This window comes from Talpa europaea (assembly GCF_964194135.1).
Source record: "Talpa europaea genome assembly, chromosome: 14".
Classification (NCBI taxonomy): Eukaryota; Metazoa; Chordata; class Mammalia; order Eulipotyphla; family Talpidae; genus Talpa; species Talpa europaea.
Genome location: NC_140082.1, coordinates 2,580,131 through 2,600,417, shown reverse-complemented (window position 1 = coordinate 2,600,417; position 20,287 = coordinate 2,580,131). Strand labels below are relative to the sequence as shown.

The window sequence follows — 20,287 nt, the reverse complement described above, 5'->3', positions numbered from 1 at the left end:
GCTCCGGGCGCCTGCCACCTCTGCCGGGCGGGCGCCGCCCCACTCGGAGCAATTAAGCCCAGGGGGTGTGGGAAGGGCTGGGCGGGCGGAGGGGCGAGGGAGGGCGTTCCTTGGAGTGAGTCACTGGTTTTAGCGCCTTTGAAAATATATTTGTTTGTCCTGCTGGAGGCGGCTTCCAGGAAAAATGAGGACATTGCATGCAGCTCTTTGGTGGGGTCCCCCCCTTTGAAATCTGCTTTTGTTTCTATCCCCGGCTGGGTCTGGGAAGCTGGGCCTCGCCCAGCCCACGCAGGCCCCCGCCAGCATGGTCACGGGTCACGGCCGAGGCTGCCATCCTGGGCAGAGGTGGGAGCCGAGGCTGGAGTGCCCGCGGGGAGGCGGGCAGGAGGCAGGCCAACCAAGGAGTCTGCGAGAGAGGACTCACGCCGGAGGGGGTGCGGGGAGCTGGCACCCCACCAACTGGCTTCCTGCAAAGCCAGGAGAATTACTGGGAAACAACTCGGCCAGGCTGAAATGTCAGGGCCACAGGAGAAGGCGGACAGCGGGGGTGGAGATGTGGGTCACGGCCTCTGGGCCCCAGGGATGCTGGGTGGAGTCGCTGGCCTGGGTCCAGCCCCGGTCTGGCTGTCCCTAAGACACGCCACCACCCCTCAGCCTCCCGGGGGGAGAGATGAGGCTGCTGGAGACACCGCCCACCCCCCCACCCCACCCGGAGCCTGAGCAAGTGCACAGTGCTGGTCCTGCCTCCAGATGGCTGGGCAGAGGCCAGCGGGCCCCTCCCTGCTCCCCAACCAGACACCGGAGATTCCGGAACGGCTTCTTCTCCCTCCCCAGAGGAAGCCGTGCGCCGGAGTGGCAGGCTTCCCCGGCCTGGGATCCCGCCTCGGGCAGCCTGCAAAACGGAGCCGGTCTATCGCTCTTCTTCTCCAGACGGAGTCCCTCCCGCGTTGGCCCCCAGTGACATTTCCTTCCCTGTAAATCCTTTCCACGGGGTTTCCCCAAGCAGAGATGGGCCCCCCAAGAGAGCAGGCTTGGGGCTCGCCCAGACCGACTGCTCCACCTCCCTGACCTCTACCCGTGTCCTCTGCCTGCGTCCCCCCAAGGTCTCTGAGGCACCGGGCACCTCACCACGGCGCAACAGGGCGGCCCTGCTGTTCGCCCATTTTATAGATGAAGAAACTGAGGCTCGGAGCGGGAAGTGGCTGGTCCAGGTCACAAAGCCAATGAGTGGCACAGCGCAGGACACTGCTCCCCTAGGCCCTGGGTGCTCCCCACTCTGCTGAAAATAAGACGCCAACCAGAAAGACGTGCCTGGAAGACAGCGGCCAGGCAGCTCTCGGCCGGACTTGTGCTCCAGGCTGCAGGCGGCCGAGTCCGGCCCCCGTGCTCCAGCTACTGAGTTAGCGCCAGTACAAAGAGCAACGTGGAACCCCCAGAAAGACTGAAATTCAGAAGGCACCCAGAAACATGCCTTTTGTTAACGAGCATCTGTAACTAAAAGTGTCGGCCGTGCCAGAGATCTGAATTCCCGATACAACAGTAACGTCTAGTTTACGGCCATGGCCGGTCACCGTCACTTCACTGGCTTAAAATTGCACAACAGCCAGCAGGCCGCGCTGGACGAGCCTGGGACCGCGCGCTGACGTGAGCCGCCGCGGAGCTGGGCCGCCCTGCCCGGCATGGTAAGTCTGCACACGGCAGGGCCTGCCCCCAGCCCTGCTCCCGGGGGGCTGCCAGTCTGTGCCACGGCCGTCCCTGTGCGGATCTGGGTTTTAAAATGCCCACAATTAAAAGTCCTTCTAAACATTACTTTCCCCCCAAAAGCCTCTTCAGTGGTGCCTCGTGTCCTTCCCAAGTGCCCGTGTGCCTGCGCCAGCTGACTCGCCCAGCTTTGCCCACGGCCCGGAGCGGCGCACCCGTCCCCCATGCCCAGCCTGGCGCCTCGGGACGCCGTCCCAGAGAGCCCGGGGACGGCCCAGCCCCATGACCCAGCCCACGCAGGTGGCTGGAGCACACGGGTCGTCTGCAGAAATGGGCCGGCGGAGCCCGCTGGGTACAGAGGCGGAGGTCCAGTGGCCAGGCCAGTGGTCGGTCTGTTTCCAGAGGGGACGAGCTCAGAGGGCTCGTGCCTCAGTTTCCCACTCTCTCACTTGTGGCCCAATGTGGTCCCCTGGGACCCGGCTGTTGAGTCTGATGGCGGGAAGGAAGCTTCTCCCCTGGCAGCTCCTCCCGGTCTCCCGTCATCCTCTCATGCGAGCCAGACCCGGCGGTCTCACCTCTCAGCATCCAACTCCCCCATCTGCTTTCCAAAGCCCCCTGCTCTCTGCTCCCATCAAGCCCGGCACCTGCCCCAGAGCTGGGGACGGGTGAGTCCCGCTCCTGCCTTTGAAAGGCGAGCTTTGTGACCTTTGTTAAGTGACTTGACCTCTCTGAGCCTGTTTCCACACCTGCGTGGGGGGTGGCCTGGCAGTGCAGCAATGAGGGAGCAGAGGGGTAAACGCACAGCGCCCATCCGCACCGGTCCTGGGGGGAGGGCACTCGCAACAAGTCACTTTCAGAGTCAGATGGAGCCACGGGGCCGCGGGCACACCCCGTCCAAGGCTCAGCACCCCGAGATCTGCCTCCTTCTCCCGTCCACACCGCCCCGGCACAGCAGGCTGCTCTACCCTTGGGCTGGGTTGAGTAGTGCTCCCCCAAATCTGTGTCTACCCAGGACCTCAGAAGGTGACCTTATTTGGAAATGAGCTCTCTGCAAATGAAATCGGTGAGGATGAGGTCACCCTGCAGGAGGAGGGTCCTGGATCCACTGTGGACACGGGACAGCGATCCCGCGACGCCCGGGCAGAGGAGGGCGGCTCCCTCTGCCAGCAGGAGGAACAAGGTCCCTGGAAGGTGGGACAGGTGAGGTGGGGCCCGGGCCTCCAGGAGCAGCGAGCCCGCCGCCACCTGACCTCAGAGCTCCAAGAAACCAATTCCTGCCGGCGGGAGCCGCCCGGCTGGCGCATCACAGTGGCCTGGGCAGCAGCACACGCCTCGGGCCGGGGCCGGGGCCACTCACTTCTCCCGGAAGGTCTCCTTCTCCTGCTCGCTCCACATGTTCATGACCTGCCGGTCCTTGTACACCTTCATGGGGTCGTCCATGAGCCCGTTCATGTTGATGAACTTGATCCGCTGCTGGTCGGCGTCGTACAGCATGGGCGGGATCACGGCCAGCTGGCGCATCTGCTTCTCCAGGTTCTAGGGGGACGCGGAGAAGGCCGGTCGGGGGAGACAGGGATGGCGCGGGGCGGGCAGAGGTCCCGCCAGCAGCGCCGGGGGCCTTGGAGGCCAGCGGGACGGCAAGAGGCACCAGAGAGAGGGAGAAGGACGAGTCCAAGAACAGTAACAGCCTGTGCTGGGGGAGGGAGGATTTAAAGGCGGCCCCAGACAGGTTTATGGGGGGCAGGGCTGTAAATTAGATGCAGGGAGCAGCCGTGGCCTTATCTGTGGGGAGAGGGGAGCAATGAATCTTCCCCTTGGAAATGCAAGCGCCATAAAACACTGCAGGGAAGCTGTGCAGCGGGCGGCCCGCGCAGGAGACAGGCCGCCGGGGCGGGAGGGCAGAGGGGCCAGGCGGCGGCAGCCGAGGGCGCGGGGGCCACCTCGCTCAGGGAGGGCCCCGCGAGGCCACAGATCCGTGTCCACCTGCCCCCACGCTGGCACCCGGCTCCTCCGAGCTGCCCACTTGGGACCGAGGCCGCCCAGCCCGACGGAGCCGGCTTCTCCTCGTAGTGCATGGGGATGGCTGTTAAGAGGCCCTGAGCCACCACTCAGCTGCTCCATTTCCCCGAATCTCGGCAGCCAGCCCATTAGTGGCGATTAATTGTCCATCTCCGGAGGCGGGCCAGGGCTAGCCCCCCCACGCTCCCCAGAGGCCTGAGCCCGCCCAGCACGTGGGCACCTCCCCTGCGGCCCCCACCTGCCCAAAGGCAACGACCTGCGAGGTCACGGCAGACACGGCTCAAGCAGGATGCCCTGCTCGGCCCTCGGGGTGCTGCTGAGGCCCCACCCTCCCCCAACCCCACTTCTCACCCCCAGGGAGTCTGTAGGAAGTGAAGCTTCTGCCCAATTTCCATTCTGACCATCACCCCAAATGCCATTTCCTCGGCAACCCTGAGGACACTGGGCCCACGTTCTCGTGTGCCCAGGACCTAGGAAAGTGGCCTCCGGTGGGGACATAATCAGCCCAGACGCCAGTGCCCCAGCCACCAGGCGCGGCTCCCAGAAGGGCCGCCTGCCTCTAACTTCAGCCGCCGAATCCCCACCCCTGCTGCTGCAGCTCCCGTTGGTTGTGCCCACCCTTTGGCCGCAAACCCCTTGATTCAGCCTCCTTGGCTGGATTCTGCCACAGGGCACCCTCCCCACGCTCGGGGCCTCGGCGCGGGCTGACCCACCTCCTGCTCCGAGAGGCCGTCGATGATCTCAGACACCTCGTGCTCACTGCGGGCGGCCGACATGGAGAGCCCGCTGCCGCGCTGGCCCACCCTGCTGGAGACCAGAGGGACACGCTCAGGACCAGCGCCTCGGCCACTGCTCCCCAGGGTGTGGGCAGGCGGGGAGGGAGGCATGCGGGGATCACCAGCACCCTGAAACCTCAGGGTACCCAGCCCTTCTCTCCTAAGATGCCTCCCCAAAGCCCAGGCCACACGCACATCCCAGTATCCCCCTCTCTGGCCCCAAGGACTGTGCTTGCACCAAGGTTTGGATGCAGACGGGGGGACGGGACTCTGAGTGTCCACTGGGATGTGCCCACAGCGCCTGCCTAGCTTCGGTGACAGCAGAAACCACAGCCACAGGTCGCCAAGCACCCACTGTCTGACACAGATCCTTAGGGACACAGCACCCCAACCTGCCTTCCGAGCCAGCACACCCCTCTATCCACAGTGGAAGGCGCTTGATCCACCCCACCCACTTGTTTCAATTAAGTGTCATGGTCAGGCAGAGCCCAGCAGCACCCAGAGGCAGCTTGAGACGCCGCTCCTGGCACTCAAGGCCCCGGGGGGGGGGGGGTGCAGGGAAGCGGGGCGGGCGGGCCCTCACCTCTGCATGCGCTCCTGCAGCTCCCGCTGCTTGCGGATCTCCGGGAACTGCTTCTCGTAGTACTCGCGCACCTTGCTCTCTTTGGCCCGCCGCCGGGGGTTGTTCTCGATGCGCTCCACCTTCTTCTCCCAGGCCTCCATGAGCTGGTCATAGCGCTGGCAGAACTTCTGCTCCTGGACGGGCACAGCCAGCGCACAATGGGGCGGCCTCCGCATCTGCACGCCCAGCCCCCCGCTCCCACACCCGGCTCTGAGGCGCACACAGCAGACACAACGTCAGAGACCTGTGCAGACCCCAGGGAAGGCCCACAGCTCCCCTCGGGCCTGGCCGCCTCCCTCCCGAACATCGGCCACCCGCCTGTCTCACTGCTCTGGCAAGGCCTGGCCCCACACGGAAGCTGCCAGCCCCCGGTGGCCGTGACGTTTAAAACAAGTTGGCCAAATGGAGGATCCAGGCCCTGGCCCCACCACACACAGCGGGCAGCGCACCCTGGCCCGGCCCCATCCCCGCAGGAAGTCCCGCCAGCCGCTGTGGCTCTGGGATGTCTGTGGGGGCAGCCCCTGGAAAGCATCCGCTTTCTGACCAGTTCCTCATCCCGGCTCAGGTGTCCTACTCCCAGGCCCAGCAAGGAGGCCTTGTGTCTGTGCAGGCCGCGGAAGTCCCTCCCCACATCCAAACTCAGTGCTGCCTGCTACTGTCTGCAAGGAGCCTCCCCCACCGGCCAGCTGGCTCCCACATCTCCAAGGTGACCTGGCCTCCTGCAGGTGGGAGGGCCTGGCCGCCGAGACCCCTATCTCCAGAGTCCCATCCCTGACAGCTGCTGCAGACAGACGGCGGGCCTGGGGCTCTCGCCTGAATGCCATCTTGATGCCCCGGCGCAACCAGACAGCTCTCTGGTCCTCTGCCCAGAACCCCACCCTGCCTCTGTTTCTGACCAAGGGGGCCGGTGACCTTGGCCTTTGACAAACGGGCAGCTAGGGCACGACCCCCAGGGGACGGAACTTGGCTCAGCCCACGGGGCCTCTCTATATGTGGGTGCCCCAGGAGCCCTTGGAGAGGGAGATGCAGGTCTATCTCACGTGTGCTGTGGGTGAAGCCCCTGGGCTGAGGACGGGCCATCAGCACAGGAGAAGGCTCATCCAGCCCCTTTCTCCTCCCACGCCCGGCCTGGCCCAGGCCATGTTGCTGCCCCCCCTGCAGCTTTGGGGACCTTTAGAAACTGGGGCATGTGTGTCTTCCCATTTGGCTGCTCTTTATCAGGCTGCTTTGTCTATCTGAGGCTCCTTGCAACCCCACATGAACTCGGGGGTCAGCCTGCAGCTGCGTTCCCAGCGCAGCCCCAAGAGGCAGAGTTTCTATCATCCCCACAGAACAGATGAGGAAACTGTGGCCCAGAAGGTATTTGAGCTTCTGCCCACCCAGGAGGAGCATGAGGCAGCTCCGCACTTCAGGGAGGTGAGGAGAGAGGGGGCCCCGGAGGGCCCCAGCCTCGGGCCGAGGGGCAGGGAGGAGCAGCCAGGAGCTGGGTGAAGCGTGAGGTCCTGCTCGAGGCTTCGGCTGCGCAGTCGTGGAAGCCGGGGGGCCGGGAGGGGCACAAGGGGCGTCTGAGCTGCCTCAGGAAAGCGAAAGGTGGACGATGCTGCAAACCGACCGCCTGCAGTGGGTGGGACGGTGACCCCGAAAGACACGTCCACTTCCTCACCGCAGGACATGGACACGGGGCCAAGCCAAGGAAAGGCTCTGCCCAGGTGGGGTGAGGGGTCTGAGACGAGGCGCCGGCTTGGGGAGGCCCAAGTCCCATGAGGGCGTCCACTGGGAGCAGAGGAGGGGGAGGTCTGGGGAGAAGGCGCCTGGAGCTGGGGAACAGCCCCCGAGGCCTCAGGAGCCGAGCCCCGGCCTCCTGGGGGACACACTCTACTGCCTCGGCTGAGGGCTGCGTCCATCGTCCCCATCACGTACTCCACCTGGCACCACGCTCCATCCGCCCCACTTCTCAGAGGGGGAAAGAGGGCTGGGCGGCCCCAAGACCTCACCCAGCAGGTGCAGTGGGATTCACAGCTCAGCCTGACCTGTCCCCTCACTCGGGCCTCCCACAGGCAGAGCTCAGCTCCCCACAGGGCAGGCCTAGGGGCTCCTGCTGGCTCTGAGACCCGGCACGGGTGGTGGGTTTGTGTCCATGGGGCCTGGCCCAGTGGGGTGGGGCACGCAGCACTGAGGCCTGGTGACCCCCACCCCTGCCACGACATGGGCTCACTGGACACAAACAGGAGAGGCCGCTGCCCGGGTGCAAAGCTGCCCCATGGTTCTGGAAGGTCCGTCATGGCTTGCTCTATAAACCCCACTTCCCCTCCACCCCTCGAGAGAACCCAAGGGGTCATCGAGATAAGATGTAACCCCCCAACGCCCCCCAGCCCTTGCAGGGGGTCTTCCTCGTCCACCCAAATGCACCCCAACCCCAAGCAGGACAACAGACACAAAGAGGAGGCGGTGGAAGGCCGCAGGAGCCACCAGTTTCAGGTGTGACGGTGAGTCCCTCCGCTCGGGGGACGGCACGGAGGCGCCGGGGTGAGGGGCCCGGTCTCTGCCTGCTCTCTGTGCAACAACATCCCGAGGAGGCAAATGCACAGACAGACTCCGGGGCCTGTCCGCGGCCCTTCGCTCTGTCCAGCTGCCAGTCGTCACGAACAAGACTTGGCGCTCTCCACTAAGAGTAATCAGGAGCCCCCGTGTCCAGAATGACCTCTGAGTGGGTCGTCCTGGCAGGAGGGCAAACTTTCTAGGGACTCTGCCCCCACCACGGTCCCCCCACCCCTACACGTCCATTCTGTTACCCCAGTGGGTTCCAGCCTGGGGCCAGCCTGACACCCCAACCCCAGGTTTTCGGCTGGTCCTTCCTCATCACTCCCACCTGGTGCAGAGGTCCTAGGCCAAACCACCCGCCCCGCCCAGCCCCTCTATCCAGAGCCATGCTCTGGGGCCCCCGACAGGCTCCTCCCGGCCCACTCAGGGAATGAGCTGGATACCAGCCAGACACCAGCCCCTTCCCTCCTGGAGTAGGGGCCGCGCCGCCCACCGCCCCATCTGGGGACCCAGGGGCCTAAGCAAGCGAAGGCTGGGAAGCCCCCAAGTTTCACCCAGAGGACCCGGGGTCCAGAGCGGGCCCACCTAGGGCCCGGGGCCAAAGCAGGTGGGAGGTGCGCGGGGGTGACGAAAGACCCCCCAAGTCACACCACCCCCCTGTGCCGTGCTGGGTGCCTGGACTCCAGGCCCCGGCTGCCCATCTCCCACCTGCCCCCCCAGGCTCAGGCGGCATGCACCTGGGCACCGCTCCAGTCCTGCCCCGGGCGACCCCCACCCAGACCCAAATAGCCCGGACGGCGCTCTCCACACGTGGGCACAGCCCTGCTCCCGCCACACCCCAGACGCCTCCCGAGTTCCTCACCAGAAGCCACAGGGCTGAACCCTGTGGGCAGAAACAGCCTCTCAGGAGGCTCAGAGCGCAGACAGGGGTTCAGATCCCGACTCCATCCCTTCCCGCTGTGGATTCTGGAGCAAGCGACTGAACTGCTCTGTGCCTCACTTCCCTCCCTGGAAAAGTGGGCTAACGCGTGCCCAGCATGGAGGACGAAAGCCACAAACACGCATGCTCAGAAGCGCCCGGGGCGGCAGGGAGCACCTGACCCAGGACTTCCTCCTAGCCCTTCCCCAGCCCCTGCCAGCCGCACGTCTGAGCACAGCGCGGCAGCGACTGGGGCTGGCACACGGGGGTCCGTGGACGCCGTGAGGGTGATGGAGCAGGTCACGCCACCGGCGCGCTCGCCTGCCACTGGTCGGCATCCTGCTCCTGCACAGGCAGCACCAAAGCCTCACCTGCCGTGCGTGGCAGCCCTACTCTGCATGGAGAGGCCTGAGCCAGCCTTGCCAGGTGGAGGTGCTCAAGGACCAGGTCTGGGAAAGGAAGTCAGGCACCTCCTGGCCCCTGGGAAGAGGTGAGGGATGCCTGGGGTGCAGCATGTGGGCAGCCCCTCGGACCCCCCTCAATCCCAGATCCAGCCACAGAAATCCTTGCTGGACTAGCCTTTGCACCTTTCCTATTAAAGAATCCCGGGGCAGCAGCCCCATCGAGACCACCCCTCCCCATGGGCTAGACACTCTCGGGCCCGCCTCCCAGCCCTCCCCATCTGGCAGACACTCCGCGTCTTATGTCCCAATAAGCCAAAGCCAGTCGGTGCAATGCCATGCCCCTGGCATCGGCCGTTGGCTCCGGGACGTGGAACCTGCAACAGGGACAGGACCCGGCACCACGTGGGTGTAGAAGCAGCAGCTGCCACCGGAAAAAACAGGGACCTTCACTGCTTCCCGGCACCCTCATTTTCCTGAGCCTGGATGCAGCACGGGGGGCGGGAAAGTTGTTTCTGGGCCCCCGGCATCGCCACCAGCTGCACACCATCAGGCCCACAGCTCTTCTCTCTGCCTGGAAAGCCCACGGGGCTCTAGGGACCCGGACCACCTTCCTGGCCCAAGTTTCGCTTTCTTCCTTTCCAGGCTGGGCCTACTGCGGCCTCCTTGGGCAGCCTCAAGGAAGCCTGCTCCTGCCCGTTCTCTCCTGTCCTGGCTCTCCACGGTCTGGACGCTCAGTCACACAGCAGCAGAGCTGAGGGTCCCGCCCTGCCCTGCTGAGGCCTCCCGGCTCTCCAGGAAGCCAGGGATGATGGGGCCCTGGGGCCCGGACTCACCCATTGTTTCCGAGCGTGATTCCTCCTCTTGAAGTACAAGATTAGCTTCTTCCGCATCGCCTGGTTTCTAAGAGGACGGAAACAGCGAGGGGCAGGTCAGGGCGGGCGCGCCAGCTCACCTGGCTCCAAGCAGCCCCGGCGCAGGTTCTCGGTGCTGGTTCTCATAGGTAAGGGCACCCCCCACCCCCAGAGCGAGTTGCCCCCTCCTCCCCGGCCCCACACTCAGGCAGAACGTGGTGTCCAGGAGAGGGTCCGATGGGGGGCCGGGTGTGTGGCTTCCTGCCCCCCGACCCAGGCTCCCTCTGCCCCTCCGTCAGCCACAGCAATCAGGCCAGAGAAGCAGCCTTGGGGGAAACCGTGGTGAGCCGGCAGGCCAGGAACCTTCCAGAGCACTGGGCGGGAGTTGGGGAGGGGCCCTCAGCATCCAGCCGGGGAGTCAGGTGCCCCTCGACCTCAGGGCCACCCAGGGTACAGGGGGCTCAGCACTTTCTGGGGCGATGCAGTGGCAGGGTGAGGGGGTCAGAAAGAGAAGAGGAGAGAGACGCCAAGAGCAGGAACGCGAGCCAGACGCAAGAGGAAAACAGAGGCAGCACCTCGAGAGGCGGGGAGGCGGAGCGTGCCCAGCAGGAAGACCCAGGGCCAGTGGGAGAGACCCAGAGGGAGGTCGCGCATGGGAAAGCTGGCCCAGGAGGGCGGGGACATCCCCGCGAGGCCCTCCCTCGACGGGGACCCACCTGCTATAGCCAAGTGGCGCAGCTGGGCCGGGGCCCTGCGTGGGGTCACAGCAGCTCTCAGAGCCTGCCAGGCCCGGAGCATGCTCACCCTACCCGGGGGTGCTCAGCACCGACTTTTCTGGGGAGGGGTCCCCAGCCTCCTTCTATTCGCAGCAGTATCCAAGCCCACAAAAAACTCACTGGCCTCTGGGAGCCAAGCCCTGCCCAATCTCCGGGAGGCACAGTAACCAGGGACCACCCAGAACCCCACCTCAGAAAAGGACAAAGTTGGGGACACCTGAGGCCCAATGCAGTTCAAGATCTCCCAACACACATCCTCCAACACACACCCCACGGGGCCTGGAATCAACTGGACACAGAGACCCCGTGGAGACTCACTCTCGGCCTACTTAGACGACCCCAGGCCAGGTCCAGCTGCTCATGGCCGGCCGCCCTGGCCTGCCACACCCCCGGCCACGGGCGCATGCCGAGCCCAGCAGAGGAGGCTGGAGCGTCCCCTCTCAGGAGCGGAAGGCAGGGCTAGGGTGTGGGTCACACAGAACGCTGCACCCCACCATGGAGTAACTCAGCAAACCTCAGACAGTCGCTCAGCCTCAGTTTCCTCACCCGGAAAAAGGGGGGCATCAGCACCCAGCATTCAACAGACATGTACTGAGCCCTACTGTGCACCCACATGTGCAGGTGCTGGGGACAGGGCTGTGTGCACAACAGGAGCAGCCCCAGCCCCGCGGGGGCCACGCAGACCACGCAGACCACACAAGAGAATCAAGAGGAGTCTGGAGGGGGGACTCAGCGGCAGGCGGTGGGCTCTGGGTGCCAGCGGAGGGCACAGCCACCTTGGAGCCAGCCTCTCCAGGGGCATCCTAAGCCAGGCCCGGAGGACCCTGCTGAGGAATGGCCCAGGAAAGAGCACTGAAGACAGGGGACATGGTGAGTGCAAGGCCCTGAGGCGGGAATAAGCTCAGAGTGTGAAGACCAGAGAGAAGGAGGCCCCACGGCCGGGCAGCCTGGGAGCACGGCTGGCAGGGCCAGCAGCACAGGGCCCCGTGGGTCTGAGCCCAGTCACAGGTTTGGGCCCAAACTTGAGAAGGCCAAGAAGTGCCTGCCTCCTTGGGAGGGGCAGGCCTACATCACCCCACCCAGCAGAGGGCACCAGAGGCCCCGCCCCAAGCCCAGTGACCCCATCTCCTCCTGAGGAAACTTCAGACAAACCCCAGAGGAGGGGCTGGTGCCCCCCTGTGTCAGGGTCAGGCAGACGGGACAGCGCCGGCGCAGGCCAGGCCAGGGAGGCGCCCGGGCCAGCACAACGTGGAGCTTGGGGTCAGACTGTGGGCGTCAGTAGGAGAGCCCCAAAGTCTATAGTTTACCAAATGCCACTCTGCGCTTTGGACGGGGTTCACGGGAGACATTCGCATCAGTCAAAACAGGGCGAAGGGGATTGGATCCCGGCAGTGCCACGGCGAGTTTTTCGCAGATCTAGCACTTCAAAACCAACACTTAAAACAAGGGGACCTGGGTATCTGAAGGCGCGGGTGGGGCGGGAAAGCATCACTTAGCGTTTGCAGGGGGCTTGGTGACACGATGAGCTCAGCTGTGTCCCCACAAAGCTGTTGCAGCCCGACTCTGCGCCTCCAAAAGTGGCCTTATTTGGAACTGGGGTCTTCGCAGGCCCTCAGATGGGAAGGCATCACTAGGACAGGAGATGTGGATGGAGAGGCAGACAGAGGCGGAAACTCGCTGCGGCATGAAGATGAAGCCACAGAGCCCAGGACACACGTGGGGCCAGCAACCTCCGACTTCCGGCCCCTCCTGCTAATTTCTCCTGCTTTCCACCAGGTCCAGGGGACAGGCAGGTGTGCAGCTGCCTCTGTGCGCACAGTGACCGAGGGCATGAGTTCTCCCTGGCCGGCCTGGGTTTCCTTCTAAGCAGGCTCCGGGCCTGGCACCCAGAGGCACCTGCTTACTGCCAACGAGGACAAGTGTCAAGTCGGCAGGTTACAGATGCCATCCCCAGCCAGAGCCAGCCCGCCTGTGTGTTGTGTTTGGACTTCAGAGCTTCTAAAGAATCTGAATCTCTTGCCAGCGCTGAAAACCAGGAGCTGTGGCATACAAGGGCTGAACTTAAAGGTTCTCTTCAAAAATTAGGCGGTCTGGCTGCACTCCCTTGTGGCCACAGTCTGGGCACTGAGGCTCTTTCAGTCCTCACCACAGTCCCCACCATGCCCTACTGCCCACCCCAACGCCTCCCCACTCTGACTTTCCTCCCCACCCCAGGAGACATGAACCTGGGGTCACACCCCCTAGACACTGGGCTTGGGGTGTGTGCTAGTTCAACATTCTTCCGGCAGTTTTTGAGTGTTTATTTTGTTCTCAAAAAGTGTTTTGATACTGGGGATGCAAATGGCTTATTACAGATAAACCTTCTCTGCTAAGATCTTTTCCCACATAAACAAGGAGCGCAGTCCCTAAGAGTGAGGTCAACAAAGGGGTGAGCTGGCACTGGAGGTATTTATGGGGTACAAAGGATATCTGCAGCCTCCAGAGGATGGGGGCTTAAAAACCCACGAGTATAAGGTGTTGCCGGCCTCGTTGTCATTGTCTGACACTGAACCGGGAGGAAAAAGAGGAACCGGGAGCAGTAAAGAGACCGAAATTCTTTGGAGGTTTCAGGAGAGTCTGGCCAGGCCCTGGGTAGGACAGGCCCTGAGGCCCATGGGTTCTGAAAAAGCAGTTTGGGGCAATTGGGGAAGGCTTCCTGGAGGAAGTCTTGCCTTGGGTGAAGCAGAGGAAGACGGTGGGCAAAGGGAAATGAGGAGAGTGTTGGGTCCAGGAGTGAGGGGTGATGGTGAATTTGGAGGGGCTAAGAAGGGGTATTTGGGGGAGCCAGACCTTGAATGCTGAGGAAGAGGCAGCCCACAAAGGCCTTGAGCCACGGGAAAGAGCCCAACAGACGGGATGAGTGAGGGTCTGAACCTCCCACTTACTGGGCACCAGACACCCTCCACATCGGGGACATCCCAAGGAAACCGACCGACAGCCGGCAGCGGCGTGACTCAGTCACCGTCACTGGGCTAGCAAGAGGAGAGCCTGGACACGAGTCCCAGGAGAGAGAACACGAAGGCAGACAGGTCGAGCTAGTCCAGGAGTGCGGCTGTGTGACCTGGGTAAGGTAACCAACATCTCTGAACCTCCATCACAGACCGGGAAGACCCATTACAGTAACAGGGGCCAGCAGCGCCCTTTCTATCAACACAGCCCGGGGCTGACCGTTCCAATCAGCCAACCCCCAAACAGGGGCAGCAGGAGGAAGGAATCAGGCTGCAAGATAAGAAGAATGGGAAAGGAGAGAACACAGGGTCACGGGGGCGTTCAGGCCCCCTGGGGAGGAGAGGAGCCAGGAGGGCGTGGTGCCCGGCTCTCATAGGACAGGCCTGGCCGGTAGGCCCCACAGACACATAACAGCCACAGCCTCTGCTCCTCCTCAACCACACAGCCACAGCTGGCCTCACCCCTGCATGGGACTCCAGGATGCCCACCCTGGTATCGGCCAGGGGCTCTTCCCTTCCAGCAGGTCCTGGGTGGGAGGGGTCGGTCTCCAGCCTTGGGGCCATCTGTGCTGCTGCAGCCCTGCCCCCCCAGCTGCATGAAGCCTGAGCCAGATCACAGAGTGAGCCTCCGGGAGCACAGAAGCTCCCCAGCGCCTCCAGACGGCAGGTGGCCGAGGAAGAGCAGCAGAGGTGGGCACAGGTGACCGCGGCACGTCCAAAATTGCCAGAGCAGCAGGAAGTCAAGTGTGAAATTAACTTTAACTGCACATCCCCAGCATGCAGACACAGGGAAATTAAAGTGACAGGGCAAGGTCCTTGGGGATAAGGGCTCTCCTGGCAGCAACTGTGGCAGCAGCAGGACCAGGGGTGGGGCTGGAGAGGCTGAGGGGGTTGGGGGAAAACACTGCTCCCGGAGAGGCAGGACTCAGCCCCCCTTTGTGTCACTGTCCTCATTAAGCGGACTACATCACAGCCTGTGCCACCAGCAACATGTCTGGGCCCATCCACTACCCAGAACAAAGCCTGGCACACAGTAGGTGCTCAATAAATACTTTGAGCCAGTGAGCCAGTGAGGAATAGCTCCCTGGTCCCTGGAGATAAGTCAGAAGCACAGACCGTACCAGGGCCCCGAACCCAAGCTCCAGGGCCAGCAAGCCTGTGAGGCAGACCTTGCTCTTCCCACCCAGATGATGGGGAACCGGGGGTGCTGAACACAAACAACTGCCACTCACATGCTCGCCACCCCAAATGGCCACCCCGGCTCCCAGCTCAGGAAGTGCCTCACAGTCCTCGCAGCTGCCGGCCCCCAGTCTCGGCGTCCAAGGGGCATCCCTGCCCTGACCCCGCAAGTCCCACACCCGGCAGCCCCCGTCGGGTGAGGAGCCACCTGCACCCCCACCGCCGCCTGCCTGTGTGGCTGCTGTGACCGCCAGGTCTTCTCCGCCCCTGGTTCTCCCTGCCTGCAGCACCAGAGGAAGCCTGAGAGGCAAAGGCCTGGGGACATGACTCCCCAGAGCACATGTCCTCGCCAGCTCCCTCTCCAGAGAGACTGAGCACACGCTCCCCACGGCTGAGCGGCCGGCTGTCGCCCTGCACGCCCTCACCCACCCCTGCGCCACTCGGGCCTCCTCTGCGCTTTGTGCCAGCCTCCGCACCGTCACCTGCCCGGGGCACACCCTCTGCCCCCTCAACGGCCAGGTCTGCCCCCATCCTCCTGGCTGAAGCCTCCCCAACGCCTCCCCATCTCCCCCGCGTCCTCTCTGACCAACCACAAGGAAGTAAAAAATACAGACACGATTGTGACATTGGTGGAAAACTATGAAAAAACATTTTTAATTCTCAGCACAGATGAGCCCACGTAACCGCCCCACATCTGCAAAGACATTTTCCCAACTTAAAACTGCCCTCCGGTCAGGTAAGAACCTCTGACCATTCGTCTCTGTTTCAAGCCGAGCGAGTCCGCCTGTGACCGGGTCGGGGCGCCGCCGTGAGTCCGCCCGGCCGGCTCTGGGAGGGCGGGGCGCGGGCCAGGGACATAGAGGGAGCGGTGCCTGCCGCGCCAGCGCCTTTCTCGCTTTTCGGCTTGGAGCTTAGTGTTTTTATCACCTGCAATCAACCACTTTATTCAGCTGAAAGTATCGCTCATTTGCAGTGATAAAATCTACCACGTACCTTCCCAGCGTGATCACGCTGCTATCGAAAACTTCCAGCAAAAGGAAAAATACAAACAGGTATGTCCTGTGTTTAGGTTCTGTGACCGCAGCACTTTTTATTAAATGATATTTTCTGGCTTATCCGGCCACTCACTTTCTGTCTCCACTGCCAGACAAAACCTGAAGAGGGCGCAGGTCTTTGTCTTGTTCATAGCTGAATCTCCAGGCCCTAGAGGAGGCTTGGCACCCCGCAGGCTGAGGGACGGAGCGAGTGAGTGAATGCATGACTGAATGAACGCTCCCGGTACCCGACTCAGACCAGAACAATCCCCACCCCTGCGCCCCCCAGGCCCCCTTGCCGGGCTCTCCCTCCACCTCGGGACTCCCCCAGCAGCGGCCCCAGAGTAGGCAGGCCCCGGGAAGCTGCAGAGAGGACAGCTGTTGAATCAGGAGGGATTTGCTACCTGGTGAACCTGCCTCCAGAGCAGGCCTCAGCACGGGCCACGCTGCACTAGACGTGGAAATCACAGCACTCGCCGCCCCCCGGGACAGTGTGCGGCCCGCGCCAGCGACCCAGGTGACGCATCCTCCAGGTACTCCTGAGCCCGACCGGGCCAGGGGCCTCACTGGGGACAGGAGGTCTTCTCCGTTGCTCCCTATGTCACTGTACTGGAAGAGGGGCCAAGCTGGTCACTAGATTCAGAAACTATGATGTAAGGGGCCTCCCTGTCAACGAGTCGAGCACCAGGGACACCTCAAAACCATCAGGGTGTTTGCATGCCTCCAGGGATGGGGAGCTGCCTGCACACCCACAAGCCCCCCAGGGGCGCTCAGACCATCAGACTAGGCTGGTCTGCCCAGTGAACCACCAAAGCTCCGAGGTCATATATGAACACCTGTGTCCTTTAATGACAAACCTTAGACAGTTCAAAGGCTGTGATTCCAAAGAATCCTCCTCCAACCTAACACCCAGGCCCCTTTAACCTTTTGGATACTTGCATAACAACATAAGGTGATACCTCGTCCTCCAACAAAGAGAGTATACTTCTATTAATGCATCCCAAGAAAAAGGCAGTCACCCTCCAGTAGTCACACCTCTGACGCTTTGCTCCTGCTTGGAGGCAGAAGGCACCAATCTCCAGCACAGCCCTGTGCCCCTGCTATGCCAGCACACACACACGTCCTTCACTTAACTGATAGAGGTTCACTCCCAACATACATCTGGGAAAAGACTGAGACACATCAATTCCAACCTCTGGGGCCTCTGGATCTGAACTGGTGCTCCCGGCAGCTCCACACGGCCCCTCTGTTCAGACCCCGGGGCGCTCCCACACATGCTGCATCAGAGACCAAAGCACAGGGTCCCTGCTGGTCCCAGGGCTGTGATCCCCCATTCTGAGCCCCTCTCCTCCACCAGGCACAGCTTCCTCCCTCAAAGACGATGTGGGCTCCCCCCCAGCCCCCAAGGCCTGTGCTCACCAGCTTTCCACACTCCCAGGTCTGTTCCCCTCCCCCTAGTCCTGGCCCAGACCTCCGGCCCTCACTGGGCCCTTCCTGCCCCCATTCCCAGCGCCCAGTGGGAACCAGGACCCCACATCCCACCCCAGGTCCCCGTGGCCCGAGCACCAGGCCCCACGCCCGTGGACTCACATTTTGATGTTCTCATGGTACTGCCTGGTGTCGGAAGGCTGGTTGTACAGCGGCTGTGGAGGAGAGAGAGGGGAGTGTCAGGAGGGCTCCGGCTGGGCAGCAGGGCCTGCCAGGCTGGTCAGAGCCCCAAAGAAGCGCCCAGCAGCCGAGCTCCGGCGCAGGGCCACCTGGGTCCCGGGTGCTCGAGGCCCTGGACCACTGGGGTGACAGCAAGCACCGCAGGTGTGAGGCAGAGCATAGGGCCAGCCGGGCCCAGCCAGGACCGGCGCCTCCAGCACAGCCCCGCCCCCTCCCCGCCAAGGTCGTGGTGGCTACTCTGCAGGGCCCCGGGCAGTGCCGGCCTGAGCGCCCTGGGAGCTGAGATCAGCAATGGCCATGAGCAGGGAGAACTGCTGAGCTTCTGTGTCCAAACCACCCCCGCTGACTGGCAGAGGCCAGAAGCCAAATGACGGCGGGTGGGGGAGGGGGGTTCCGGGAATGGCAGCACAAGAGAGGCGCAGGGGGCTGTGACCCCAGCCCCTCCTGCAGGCACGGAGTCCAGCAGGAGACGGCATGTCCACCATCTCAGATGGCGACGACAGTGGACAGAAGGCCAGCGCCAGGCACGGGTGGGAAACAGGACGCGTCCACACCGCACGCACTGGCAGCAGTGTCAAGTGGGTGAACTGCCCCTCCAGCAATGGGATGGGGTCCAAAGTGCGCCCCACATCTCTGCAGCCTGTCCCCCTCCTCACCGGCGCAGTGCAGGCCTCAGGGCTAGGGCGCGGCCTGATGCGCCTCCTGGTTCAGCCCTGGTCTGGCTGAGTCTCTGGCTGGCCGGCCTGCGCCCCAGGCCTGCACTGGAAACAGCCCGAGTGGAGTTCTGCCGAGGTCAGGCTACCAGCGCTCCAGGCAGATGGACGCCCGAGGGCCCTGCCAGGTGGGTGACGGCGTGGATGGCACCCCCTCCTTGGGCTCCCCGCAGTCGCCCCCGTGGCCGACAGGACGAACGCAAGCAGAGGCGGGGCATGCTCCTGGCTCCCTGCCGCCCCTCCTGTGTGCCTGCCCGCCCCAGGACAAGCTGGCTGCGGTGGAAGGCCAGGGGAGCCCAGCGGGGGCCCGCCCCAGCGGCCGGCCAACCACGGAGGGAGCAAGCCGAGCCCAGACCAACAGACGCTTGACCGGCTCAGCTCACTGAGATGATCACAGGGGCTCGCAGGGCAGCTGGGGCAGCGGCGCACGGCCACTGTCGCCCTCCACGGGCGGGACAGCAGGCACCCAGCAGGCAGCTGGAGGAGGTGGGGCAGAGCTAGAATCCTCGACTCCAGCACACGGCAGGCTTTGCTCCCTGTGGCAGACCCCTCGGGGCTGCCCTCTCCCCCTCCCACCCTGGTACCCGGTCCTCGCAGTGGGAGAACCAGGGCCAGTGTCCAGGAGGGCCAGGCAGGCTGGGAGGATGGAGCCTGGAATCCTGATGCCCAAGTTCAGGCCAGGGGAGGGCCTCGGGCTCCCCCTACAACCTCTCCCTGGGGGTGATGTCTCCTGACACCCGCAAACATCTTGATAACCCCAGCCAGCGGGGCCTGCCGCAGGCAGCAAGGTCACAGGGCCCAAGCTGCCCCGTCCCCAGGAAAGGCCTGCAGGCCCCTGCGGACAGGGCCGGGCCCTTCGGGGGGGCCTCTGTGGCCCTGGGTGGCTGGGGGCCCACGGGTGGGGCTCTGAGGCTGCCCGGACTCAGGACAATGTCAACCGTCTCCCAGTGCTCCCTCCGGGCTGTTCCAGGGGGTGAGCCCAGCGACTGTCCTGGGGACAGAGGTCACCACGGGGCACAGGCCCCTCTTCCACACCAGATGAGCCTGCCCTCCTGCAGTGCAGAGGTGCCAGCCCCGTGTCTGAGAGGGGGCGAGGACGGGAAGGCCAGCCCGCTGCCCAGCCACAGGCACTCCCAGCAGGCTGAGCGCGCCCCGCTGCTCGACTTCACAGAGACACGGGCTTCGCATGCCGTCCGTGCTCAGAGGGCCGGGGGGCTCCCCGCCAGCCAATAAAACAGGCCAGGGAGCGGCCTCCAGGCCCAGTTCCCTGATTTAAGGATGGAGCCCACCTTGCACCCCAGCACCCCAGGAGGAATGTGCACCCCCTCGTGGTGCTCCCGAGGGGCCGGAACACGCGGGGCCTGGTGACTGGTTTGCCTCATTTGGGTGTAAAGACGGTGAATAGCCAGATGTCCACAAGCTCGGGAGGCTGTGGGGACCCCAGGACCAGAGCCAGGCCCCAGGAGTGATAGCCAGGCAGAGGCCTCTGTGTCTGCAGGATGGGACGGGCCCCAAAGGAGCAGGTGGGGAGTGGCCCGGGCACGTTCTGGGCAGGGGCACGACTGACGGGGGCAGGGCCCGGGGTATCCCCACACCTCTGGCCCTGGACACTACAGCAGGGTGGCACAGCCCCCTCCTGCCCCAGCGCAGCCCCGCGAGGCAGCCTGCCTTGGGGGCCACAACACCCGAGGGGGAAAGCCCCACAGGACAGACCCCAGCGGGGCAGGGCTGCAGGAGGGCACCGCCAGGAAGGCCCAGCTCCCCGGCCCATCTCTCACCCTCTCAAAAAAAAGTGGGGTGCAAACCATCCCCGGTGGACAGCACCAAGCAGAGGATGCACAAGATAGAGGCGAGAGCAGCGGCAGGGGGCTGGGAAGGAACGGGAGCACCGCCCCGACTCGGGCGGCCGAGGAGAGCCCACCAGCCCGGGTGGACCGAGCTGGCAGTGAATGAAGTGTCAGCCACAGCCCTCGACCCCCGGTGACACCATTCTTAAAATAACACCTGCTAACAGGAAGGAAGCCATGACGCGCGCGGGGACAGGAGCAGGGCTGCGGCCGCCCACACCGCCTGGCCCTCCTCCCTCCCCCACCGCGC

At 64.0% G+C, this 20,287-nt stretch overlaps 1 protein-coding gene across 3 annotated transcripts in view; it reads right to left on the bottom strand.

Annotated features, from left to right (window-relative positions):
- Positions 1 to 20,287, bottom strand: part of NCOR2 (nuclear receptor corepressor 2) — a gene marked incomplete at both ends in the record, with an annotated part of 110,011 nt that overhangs the window by 64,243 nt on the left and 25,481 nt on the right. For 2 of the 3 annotated variants that reach the window (XM_084253004.1, XM_084253005.1), the window contains 5 exons: positions 3,059 to 3,237; positions 4,434 to 4,524; positions 5,080 to 5,252; positions 9,816 to 9,882; positions 17,400 to 17,452. In XM_084253004.1, coding sequence (XP_084109130.1) covers positions 3,059 to 3,237; positions 4,434 to 4,524; positions 5,080 to 5,252; positions 9,816 to 9,882; positions 17,400 to 17,452 — 563 coding nt within the window. Of the gene's footprint in view, positions 1 to 3,058; positions 3,238 to 4,433; positions 4,528 to 5,079; positions 5,253 to 9,815; positions 9,883 to 17,399; positions 17,453 to 20,287 lie in introns of all 3 variants that reach the window. The other variant, XM_084253003.1, reaches the window with a different exon arrangement.